The sequence below is a fragment of the Glandiceps talaboti genome, chromosome 7 (assembly GCF_964340395.1).
Source record: "Glandiceps talaboti chromosome 7, keGlaTala1.1, whole genome shotgun sequence".
NCBI classification, from domain to species: Eukaryota; Metazoa; Hemichordata; class Enteropneusta; family Spengelidae; genus Glandiceps; species Glandiceps talaboti.
Window position 1 is genome coordinate 16,959,044 of NC_135555.1, and position 12,650 is coordinate 16,971,693.

The 12,650-nt window shown below is 35.1% G+C and overlaps 1 protein-coding gene across 1 annotated transcript; it reads left to right on the forward strand.

The window, feature by feature from the left end:
• The first annotated feature begins 3,615 nt into the window (after positions 1-3,615).
• LOC144437213 (D-beta-hydroxybutyrate dehydrogenase-like) lies at positions 3,616-10,339 on the forward strand. The gene is made up of 9 exons (XM_078126108.1): positions 3,616-3,752; positions 4,356-4,525; positions 5,714-5,838; positions 6,237-6,362; positions 7,063-7,166; positions 7,487-7,559; positions 9,031-9,092; positions 9,602-9,655; positions 10,142-10,339. Exons 1-9 carry the CDS (start codon positions 3,672-3,674, stop codon positions 10,232-10,234), a joined length of 888 nt encoding a protein of 295 aa, XP_077982234.1. The 5' UTR covers positions 3,616-3,671; the 3' UTR covers positions 10,235-10,339.
• The last annotated feature ends 2,311 nt before the right edge of the window (positions 10,340-12,650 follow it).

Consider the following 12,650-nt stretch of genomic DNA (forward strand, 5'->3'; position numbering starts at 1 on the left):
AAAAAAGTCTCTATTTTCAAGAAGTACAATGTATAACATGTCATTTTTGTCGTAGACTATTTGATACTGTATTCTGTATTTGGTACATACCAAGATATTATCTGGTTTGATGTAATAATTATTCCAAACTCATGTAGAGCTGAAACGCCATTAGCAAATGCTACCAACAGTTTAATTTTCTCAACTAACGACATCTGCAAACCACCAACATTATTATTATGTTAAGTAACAGTATTTAACATGTATTGGTGACGTTAACATTACAACCACTCCAAGAGAACAGTAGTGCACTGTTCAAATAATCAGCAAAATAGTTCGTGCCGCCACTTTCCTGCCACTCCCCTTCGTACCCCGTTTTTTCATGCCCCCTTTTCTCCGCAGCCCCCCCCCCCCCTCCGCTGTCGTAAATTCTGCTTGTTCCCTTAGATTATGATAGAGGATGTTCCGCAGACTTCATTGACTTTGGTAAAGTAGGAAATCATGCACAACACCTCGGTAGTCATGCAGTATCTCACCTAACGTTCACGTTTGCGTAATTCCCAGAAAAAAATATTTATACTTACAAACTATATGACAAATGTCATTTTGATTACAATTATCACAACTTACAGGATCTCTTATTCGGTATACCAACTTCTCGAGATCCATTCAATTTGCAAGTTCCAGAGTCGTACCAAAGATGTGGTCATTGCAAACACCACAACCCTTGACTATGTTCTCATACTGGAGATGTCGAAGTTTACTAGAAACAGAATACTAGTAGTCATAAGAATGTGGTCAATGATATACTAATAATGACCCATGTAAAATAACTGAGAGCGGAGGAACTCAGTCTACGCTTAGTAAACATTTTCAAGAAGAGACACACAACGTACACACGTAGAACAATATGTTTGCAAGAGTTTAGCAATATGTTGAAATTACATGTATTTGTATCAGTGCCAAGTACATATATATTCTTATGTTCCTATAAACCCTGAAATCGTGTACAAATTTGTACAATTACGTTCACATGTGACTCTCTAAATAATGATGTATTTCGCTTTGAAAGTATAAAACGGTGTGGGTGTTTGTCAAACTTTTTTACTACTCATTTAATGTGTGAAGATATGTAAAATTGAAAACTCACCTCATGATTATTATTTCATTTTCAGCTGGGAAGGTTTTTGTGCTATTAAAGCATTTCATGGCGAATCAAGTTCTTATTCCTGTCAATTCTCGTATACTGTACCAAAAGCACCGGTGCCGAGTTTGTCCCATGGGTCAAAGCACACGTCGTGTATATCAAAGTCTGTGGTTCAATCGAAAGAAAGGGTTTAATCTTTTAAAACTACAAATAATTTAGCAAATGCATTACATTTATTAGACTGGGTTTCAAGATTGAATATGTTTCAAAGGAACAGCGATTTTTGAGTAACGTTTTGTTCATGCCATTTTTTAGGTAACTTCAACCTCTAAGCTAATTAATCTCTCGTAAAAGCCTATACTCCAACCGGAAGAGGAGCACTACGGGGCATTAATGTGCGTCTTCACTCTACACTCTACATATACGTTCACATAAGTAGTACAATACAATACAATACAATACAATACAATACAATACAATACAATACAATACAATACAATACAATACAATACAATACAAGCAAATTTAAAGTTGACTTGATTTCGTATTCTCAAAAAGTATTCCACCACTGTGCCATTGAGTTCCCCTTCTCGTCGTAGTTAAATGTAGTATTCCCCATTAACATTGCCGAAAATCGAGACGACATCGTCCTTGGCATCATACTCACTTCATTATTATGCTTGGGTTCGTCGCCATGGATACATTCCTCACTATGCTCTTCTACTTTCTTTTAATGTTTTGATTTTCGCCCACAATATCCCTCGCAATCCTTTACCAATCCGACGAAAAAATCTACGGATTGGACCTTTACTATTTGTACTTCTACCCTCTTGTTCCTTCTCCTCGGTGTCAACAACAGCTACAACGGCACTATTGTTAAATACACCTGAGAGAGAGAGAGAGAGAGAGAGAGAGAGAGAGAGAGAGAGAGAGAGAGAGAGAGAGAGAGAGAGAGAGAGAGAGAGAGAGAGAGAGAGAGAGAGAGAGAAATAATTTCGTGGAGGGTTTATGATTTATTCAATATCATGTATACGTAGAACAATTTCCAATTTCGAACTGAAAGTTTTCTTGGTTAAATGTACCTTAAATGTTTTCTGGATGAAAATATTTCATTTACTTTACTCAACACCAACTGTAATAACACGAGTATCAAAACAATCAGCATTCGATTCATATTTACAAGTATGCTAGTACAGAAATCGTTCGGTTGCAAAACCTGCTTTAAACAAAGAATTCATTTGTTTACCTGCACTTGTAATCTTCCATTATTCTATTTGTGACGTCATGAATAATTATTCTTTCCTTTTTGGGCGCTTTGTGTCGCTTCGCGGATTATGGTGGCGTCTGTGGCTCGTGCGTATACTACAGAAATATGTAACACATGAATTTAAATATACGTTTATTTGCAAATTCAACAGCCAAACAACGCAAACTCTGCACAAGACTGTGTACATATTTCATGCACACGAATTTGACTAGAAAAACTACCCATGCCCTTGCCAATAACTATCAAAAATACAGAAATGAACTTGAAATTACTAAATTCAATGTACATCTTGTCTATTCTGTCACCTATTTGCAATTGTTGTCTAATGTTCACTTGAACCACAAAACGGAAAACAGCAAGTCATGCAGATTGGCACAGTCCTCATTCAGATATATTCATTTATCTGTGGCGTTTTCTTATCGGTTTGCCAATAAATAAACAAAAGAAATCTCTGACTGAGAAACGAAAACGATATTTTACAATCATGCGAGCTTCGGCAGTCTCGCGAGATTTTAGCTTTATTCAAATGAAGTAATCGGTGATAATTAACTTAAAATGGGATCCTAAGCGAAATTCTAACTTATCGTATACATTACTATGCTCTCAATAATCTATTCTGTGGCAAAACCATGAGATTATATTTACACTCGACTGTTCACAAAATGTAATCAATGCCTAGTAGTCTACTGTCAATCTATAAGAGCCAGGGTTAAAACTATTGGTTAAATAGCTCAATTTTACAAGTGAATTAAAAATACTTTCAGACAAGGAAACGAAATTGCCTAAATATTAAATAGTCAAATATTGGTCTATGACATATTCCCCTCCGCTCCATCAGGAGAAGATACCTCCGACCAATAATTACATTACATAATTACAAACATACATACATACATTGTTCATACATACATACATACATACATACATACATACATACATACATACAAACATACATACATACATACATACATACATACATACATACATACATACATGCATGCGCATGCATGCATGCATGCATGTATACATACATACATACATACATACATACATACATACATACATACATACATATTTCTCTTATCAATATGAACAATTGCACAAGTTTAGAAAATGGCCATAAGTTATGCTTTGCGACCTCGTTTACTAGACCATAATTCTGTGAACTACCCATCACCCCATAGGATAACCATACATAATATTACGTATGCATTTAGGTCACTCTACAGTCTGGTTTTACCTGTATATAACAAATTCTAGTGTTACGATTTGTTTAAAATGTCTCTCTCAAGATACATCACGTCAGGAAGAGATTTAAAAAGTCTGTACCTTGTAGTGAGAGGATTAACAAGTTCAACGGTAAGCTAACACCAGTTTCCTTGAATGACCTTTACGATGACCCCTAACCAACATAATGGTGTAGCAAAACAAGAATTGAATATTTGATTAGAGCACGGACCACTACAGAACATTGCTATAGTGCTCTCAAATTACAGCAACGGTAGCTGCATTTTAGGGTAACTCTGTCTGAGGAAATCAATCAGGATCTGGATCTGGATCTGGATCTGGATAATTACATTTGTAATTGGCACCGCCTCCTTAGGAGTATCACGTAACTGGGGGTTAAGGGTTAAAGTATGAATACTACTGATCTCTAAGTCTTGTCTTGAATGAATATGTCGAAGGCGATTCAATGACAGAAGAGGGTATCCGGTAGTTCATTCCAGTCAACGATTGTTCTGGTGAAAAATGAGTTCTTGAAAATTTCAGTTTTTGAATCAAGGTGTTTTCCAGCTGGATGGAGTCGTGTACTCTAGTTGGTGAAAGACGTTTCTTAGCTGCAGTGACATACAGTTCACCTTTTCTGATTTTGTATAGATTCGTAAGTCTAGCAGCTTTTCTACGGGTTTGTAATGTAGGTTACTCAAGAATTCTTTATGTACAGTTCTCATTTATTTACAGAATCATTCTGATACACATCATGGTAAAGTTGCCCTGGTAACTGGATCTAGCGACGCTGGAGGAATTGGGATAGCGATAGCCCGAAGTCTTGCACGGAGAGGGTGTTCTCTTATACTAACTGGCAGCCGACAACCTGAACATGGAAATAAATTAAAGATGGAACTTGAAGTGTATGTTAATGTGTTTCTACTGAGATGACCTTATAATGGGGATTGAGCATAGCGCTCTCAGTGGCAATTATGTACGGTTCGAGCAGAGCATGCTGCGGTTTGGTGTCTGCCATATTGTTTTTGTATCGTTTGATGTCTGTGTTGTGTGTCGTCGTCTATGTAATAAAGCATGTACATGATGTAGTTGCATTGTGAATAATTGTTTCCTCTTTTAATGGTGCAGTGTTTATCGAATAATTTTATCTTTAGTGGTGATTTGTACATGGTTAAAAAGTTAAAGAAATTCCATAAGAAGATTGTGTATCCATGAGGGGAACATCGCCTTTACCAGCAAAGTGCAATTCTTGCACTTTCTTATCAATCCTTATCAGCTCATTACTATAACTAAGTGTTTGCTTTTTGTAATTACATCTGATAAGCCTGAGTCGTTGCTAGTACAGGTGCTAGGTCAAGACTAAAATGCTGTCGACCGAATGTGTGCAAGTACTATAGTGAGTGTGCTACTCCACCACGGGGCACAACTGGCTTGGGTGAGAAAGGTCACGATCCAATCACGATCATAACATTAGGATACATCGTGCACCGTACATTGACGATGTTACATGTGGTATATGGACATCAGATATGGGAATTTGCTATTTAAGTATCTCTGTGCTTAGTTTTTCAAAAAATATTTAACTAACTATGGAACGAGAAAAACTGTAGTTCCGAGTGCAAGGTTACTTTCAAGGAGTGAATCGTTTGACTCAAGGGACGTTATCAGCTGTTACAACTTTTATAATCCTATTACAGTTGACATTGCAAACAGATTTAGAGATTGTCAACAACCAGACTTGCCTATTGATGAACTCGGGTTATCCGTAGTTTGGTTTTACTGAGGCGTTTCCGACATGCAATCTTCCCTTATGAACAATATATTCAAGAAACAAATTTACGACACATTTCCAAGTTTGATACTATAGTAAAGATAAAACATTTCGTTTTTGTCGTACTATATTCTGTAATCAGTCTTACATAGGTGTTTAGATATTCCACTGCTGAAGTCGACCGGCTTGACTAACTATGTACAATTATTAAGACAATTGAATGCTCCTTGTCACAAAACATGCAATCATATACAACAGACTAATTCACGTATTTCACTAATGACATCCGTTCCTCTCTCAATCCGTTTTACATTTTTGTCAGACAATATGGAATACCAACTCATTATATCTCAGCTGATCTGAGTGACTTGACTTCAACAAAGAAACTGCACGAAGATGTCAAGTACATCTATTCTGATGGAGTGGATATACTTGTCAATAATGCAGGTAAGAACATCTATTCTGAAGGAGTGTATATACTTTGTCTATAATGCAGGTAAGTACATCTATTCTGATAAAGTGGTATATACATGTGTACAATTCAGTTAAGTCAACACCTTAGCGGGTACAAAAGACTGCTCGTGGTGTTTACAATTCTGATAATAATGTGATATGATATGATTTCAGATCTGAATCCCCCTCCTAATAAGGCAAATCATTCTACCGAATACTTATCAACATCATAACATACGAAAACACATGATTGGTTCATTCTGATATCAAGACCATGAGTATTCAGTACTCCCACAGCAAAAGTATTTGAAGCTTAAGTCACCGACTTTGAAATATTCAGATGAAACATAGCTTATTTGCATATGTATTTTCTTTATTTTGCAAATTCACAGGTATGGCGGTTGAGTTTAATCCAATTGAAGAAATAAACATTGACGACTTTGAAAAGTGCCTTCGAGTTAATTTAACAGCTGCCTTTTATCTAACGCAGTTGACCTTGGCGAACATGAAACAAAAAGGTTAGATAACTGTAAAAGCTTTTTTAAGTTAAAATTATTATTAAAATTTTGTTTTAAGTTGCCATTTCTCTACTCAAGTTTATTTCAATCAGTAGAAATTTATAGTAATGTCCATTAAACATATTTAGACCTTGTTACTTTCAGAATTACATTGTAACAACGAAAACAACAACAACAACAACAACAACAACAACAACAACAACAACAACAATAACATCTTATTTGATGTTTGTATGCTGTTAGTGTATTTATCATTCCATTTTTAGCCGGGATCATGGACTAGATTACTCCCAAGTGGACTATATCCATGGTCCTAACCAGAAACATGCTATCATTTATTGTAAACATGTACCTCAGGTACTGTATTGTTAGCTATTGTATTTTATTGTGGTATGTTATGTTCTCGTTTTCTAAGTTCAATTCAATTTATTTTACCAAGTTGTCCCTTCCAGATTAAAATATTCAATATTCAAATGCTATCGATTAGAAATTTATAGAAATCAGCAATGTGCATCAAACCTATTTAGACCTTGGTACGTATAATTTCAAATTAGAATACGAAAGATATACAGGATCTGAAATGGTTACCTCCTTCTATAATGTACAAGTATCACATGTCTAGATCTCTTTAAAGAAGATATATTTGCCATGGTTATTTCATGATATCTTTTTGCATCTTTCCATTTCTGTATTCGCATAGCATGGGGACGGGTAATCAACATCAGTTCAATCTTAGGACTGGCTGCATATGCCACAAATGGACCCTATACGGTAGCTAAGCATGGATTGAATGGTCTCACAAAGGTTCGTTCAGTGTGTTGTCCGATATAGGTGATGTTGTTATTGTAACTCTCTCTCTCTCTCTCTCTCTCTCTCTCTCTCTCTCTCTCTCTCTCTCTCTCTCTCTCTCTCTCTCTCTCTCTCTCTCTCTCTCTCTCTCTCTCTCTCTCTCTCTCTCTCTCTCCGACTGTTTACAAGCTTAAAATTAGTGATATAAGGAGGTCAGCCAGTCTCTGCTAGTTAAACCAACAGATCTATATTGGTTTGTTTTTATATGGATATGGTTTCGTCTTACAGAGGAATTCATTATATATAAATATTATATTTTGTGTTTTAATTAACAGGTAGTTGCATTGGAAACTCTAGGTTCAGGAGTGACATGTAATGCCATCTGTCCAGCTCTTGTAAAAACAACCAGTAAGTTTTCTGATATTAATTATGACCTCAACCTTCGAACAATTAATAGATTTGTCACTTCATTTCTTTTTCTTTCTGTTATTTTCAACCATCATTACAATTTGACATTTCAATAATCCTAGTCAAGTAATCATGTGTGTACGTATCACCAAGCCCGCCTGGGTATACATATGTATGTATGTATGTATGTATGTATGTATGTATGTATGTATGTATGTATGTATGTATGTATGTAATTATATAATGTAATTATTGGTCGGAGGTATCTTCTCCTGATGGAGAGGAGGGAAATATGAATAAAAAACTACATACATACATACATACATACATACATACATACATACATACATACATACATACATACATACATACACACGTATGTAGTTTTTTTTACTGCCCTCTTTATACTTTGTCATGTATTTATTTTTAAGGAGACAGGCTTGACTAGCAAGTAGCTATTTTTCTGTCTCCATTTACCTACCTCAAAACTTGTATTATTTTATTTTGTCTACAAATGTAAAATTTAATTAGTAGGTAATAAAGAAAATATGTATGTATGTATGTATGTATGTATGTATGTATGTATGTATGTATGTATGTATGTATGTACGTACGTACGTACGTACGTGTGTGTATGTATGTATGTATGTATGTATGTATGTATGTATGTATGTATTGTCACATACACTCCTAAGATAAAATTGACCTTAAAGTATTTTGTACCTAGTAAGCGTTCGGACACTATTGTCTTTAACCCAGCACTTTATCAAAACCAATTTCACAAGTTTAGATACAAAGAACAGTGTTCCAAATTGACACAATAAAACATGGATAACAAAAGAAGGCAACTGATGAAACAATGGTGAAAGCTATTATTGGAGAGAACAATGAGAATTTGAAATTCATCTCTGGTTGTATTTGTAAAGCCTTTGTTAGCTGTAAAGTCAAGTTCAAGCTGAAGGTACATAACTTAAGACAAAAAAGACTTTATGCTATGCGGATGTGGGTGACAAAATGTCTACCTACGTCATTGACGGGTTGATGTCAAACAGACGTTATTACGATTTCATAGAATCTTATGGGTCATAAGTCGGTATCACCTGTCATAAGAATATTTTAATAGTATTTTTTATGTATTTCTTAAGAAGTAATGAGCGTCAGTACGCGGAGATGACAATCTGAATATCACGTCATTATATGCAAATTAAGTGTTATGAACTTCAATCCAATCAAATATCTAAAATGACTAGGGACGTGAAACTTCATGACACATTTAAATAAGAATTGTGATATGATTATAATATGCTTTACATAATTGAGAAACACCCCTTTTCTTTTGTAACTTAGAATGTATCTAGGTCTTATCCATCTTATCTTATCGATCTGTACCTCCTCTCCTACTGGTTGGACAGACAATGTACAACGAAATAACTCATCTTGACGTTTGTTTGTTTTGTCTCTATAATTACAGTTTACGAAAACAAAGTCAGAGAGCTCGCCATGAAGGCTGGAATCCCCGAAGAAGAGATGGAAGTAAGTATGATGAATTGCTTTCATTATAAATGAGCGATACCACATCATTTTGTGATGTGAAACCCTGCCCTTTTGACTAACTACGTCTTTGTGTGCCAGTGTATATGCCTAGGATAGCATTATATATCATATTATTAAATAATTATAGATAGCAATATGTTCGTTGTAAGTTTTTTTTATAATGAGAAATATGACTACTCCAATATTCACCATTTTGACTTTACAATATCACTGTTAACATACTTTGCTATTAAAATCGCATTTGTTAACTTCGAGAAAATATCATTTGGAGACAACAGATGTACTTGATGTCAAAAACCGATATGAAACTTTACACATAGGTTGTTGTCTACGAATGTCAATGGAGTAATATTTCAATCAGTACAAAATGTAAAAGGTAAATTTGCATAAATCACTTGAGTAAGGACTAAGCATTATTTTTATTAACAAATTAAATTTATAATTCAAGAGGTTTTTAATTTCCTTGTCCTTTTTCTCCTCCTGTAAAGAAACAATTTCTTGCGGCGCTAAACCCATCCGGCAAATACGTAGAAACCGATCAGGTAAGTAGGATTGTAACGTTTCCTTACTTTGTATTCAGGGTATCGTCAATCTAACATTACTTCGAATCCACCACTTAATACAATAGTAATGTTGTCTTCTGTGATATTATTGAATGCCATACCAGAATAATACCGTTCTTTATAAGACAGGTTTAAAATGTCAAATTCGTTTTTCTAATGTTTGGACATCTCTTGTAAGGGTATAAACATGTATCTTGACGCTGTTGGAAAATACTTTTCAAATTGTCTGTATAAAGAGCCACGCTGAACTTTATCTTAAAATTTCTATTATTTCACTTTAGATAACCCTGCAACTCACTTTTCTTACAATTCTTGTGTTCAAGAATTATATTCTACCAATAACCCATCAACATCAAACCAACCTACTTAAAACTTCTTACATTGAATAAACGAGTGAAGATTCGGGATGTTTTGATATTTAACACATTGGTTCTATGACGTTATCTATCTATCTCCTCTCCATAGATCAGTGAATTAGCAACATTTCTGTGTTCTCCTGCTGCTGACCAGATAACTGGTACAACCATTCCTATCGATGCAGGGTATGGCGCTAAATAATAGCGTAACATCTTTTCATATATTTACAACTCAAAACTCACAGGAAACAACCGGTTTTACACCTTTTATAATGAACTGTTTGTTATATTATTATTTTATTCCAATAACAGGGACTGGGTTTCATTCGTCACATCAAAACAGAGACTGTATAAGTACTAATTGCATTAACATAAAAATTAACAGGTTATTATGAGTACTAAAAATTAGTTTGATTTAAGAGAATTGTCCTAAAAATATCGTTAGTTATGAGTGTACATAAGACGAAAGAATGCTAATAGGGTTTCCAAATATATAATTCACAGTTTTTCGAAGATTTTTTTTTCTATTGTTCATTTCAAAACTTGCAATTGCTGCTTTCCTCGATGTATGATCAGTACAAACAAATCCCCGAGTTAGTCTTCTACAGAAACAAAAAGAAAAGGTTTTTAACAAACCGTACAATGAGTTCAGCTGAACTTTGACCTCTCACAAATGTCTCGGTGACAAATTTTTATAAATGATTTTCAGATAAGTTTCCCGTACAAGCTGAGACATCACATCTTCCATCAAGTGAGTGTGAAGAGGGAACATTTTATGTAGCCACAACATTATCATTTCTTGCTTGGTGTCATCGTGATTTTTCGAACATAAGACTATATGAGGCCGAATCTAAGACTATTTGATTCTGAGACCATCTTTACTGTTGTACTTGTGCATTAACAGTTAATATCTTTTGCTATTGTGGTATTTTGATAGACGTAGTTACTTCTAGCTAATATTATACGTGACAACATTTTACATTGATATGTTTTGTTATCATAGTATTTTGTTAGAGGTATTTACTTCTAGCTAAAAATATACTTGACAGCCTTTAAAGTCCTAATAGATAAGTTCTCAAGTGATTCCATTATTGTATCACAACGTATTCCTTCATTTATATATTCTGTTACATTCGATAAATGATTACAACAACATGGGTAGGGCCAAACTTGCAATCATAGCTTCATTTGTTGTCTGTGTTTTTGCATAATTTAGTATAACATCAGTGGATATGATGAATACATGATATACCAGCGTGAGTCTGTATCGTGTAAAATAGACAAGAAAAGAAGCCAATGAGAAAAAGGAAAGGATGAGAAACACATGAAATGTTCATAACATTGAGGAAGGCGGTCACTTTTCACGATAAAATTCAAAATAGAGGCTAGGGTTGTAAATTCGTCTCGTTTGCACGACAAATACGTTCAAGTAAAATAAAGCTATATGTGGTTCAGATTACTAGAGTCTACATAGTCTTTGCCCACCGATCGCGACCATACACTTCTTTAAATAATCAAATACATTTCTCTTAAATTCCACTTAAAGCTATACACCCTTTCTATTCTCCCCTGTCCCCTGCTGATATAATTTTATTGGCAGTTTTGGCCAAAACATAAAATTTAATGCCTTTGGAAAAGAAATCGTGTGTAAAGTGCTTCGATGGTTGCACCCAAGTGTTCTGGATATCACATCGCATCAGACAGACAGACAGACAGACAGACAGACAGACAGATATAATCGCATTCCCAAAATATGCGACGTGCAGAAAAGATTAACGTGATTATGATGTTTTTGATAAATGAAGTTGAGAGAGTAAACTCAAAATTGAGAGTAAAATGTTATAGATGCCAAGATAATGTCAGTGAAATTTTCTCTGTCGTTATATTCAAGTGGAGTACTGAAATGACGTCACTTGCTAAAGGTCATTTACACTACATAAACAATCATCAAATTACTTCGTCTTTCCTTCATCTCAAAAACCTATCAAATATGCAAAATAGACAGAATGCACAAACATACACAAACAATGGTTTAAATAATGAAAATAGCATTTTCTGTGTATTTATTTTCAGGAATCGTCAGAGAGGCTTTAAAGGGTATCTTATAACTCGTCACTAACGGTCTTGCCTCTTTTCACCCTTTTTCTTATAATTGTGGTTTTGATTATTTTGGTCATGTCCATAAATTGTGAAAAGGCGATCGGAGACAGACTACCTCCGCCATGCTACAACCCAGTGCCCGTACATTCATCGGGGTGTCTTTTAGAGAGAGAGAGAGAGAGAGAGAGAGAGAGAGAGAGAGAGAGAGAGAGAGAGAGAGAGAGAGAGAGAGAGAGAGAGAGAGAGAGAGAGAGAGAGACAGACAGACAGACAGACAGACAGACAGACAGACAGACAGACAGACAGACAGACAGACAGACAGACAGACAGACAGACAGACAGACAGACAGACAGACAGACAGAGAGAGAGTGTGTGTGTGTGTGTGTGTGTGTGTGTGTGTTACGCTCGGTTGCAAAACCTGCTCGAAACATAGAATTGTTTTCCTGAAGTTATAGTCTTCCATTAGTCTATTTGTGACGTCATGAATTATTCTTTATTTGCGCGCTTCATGTAGCTT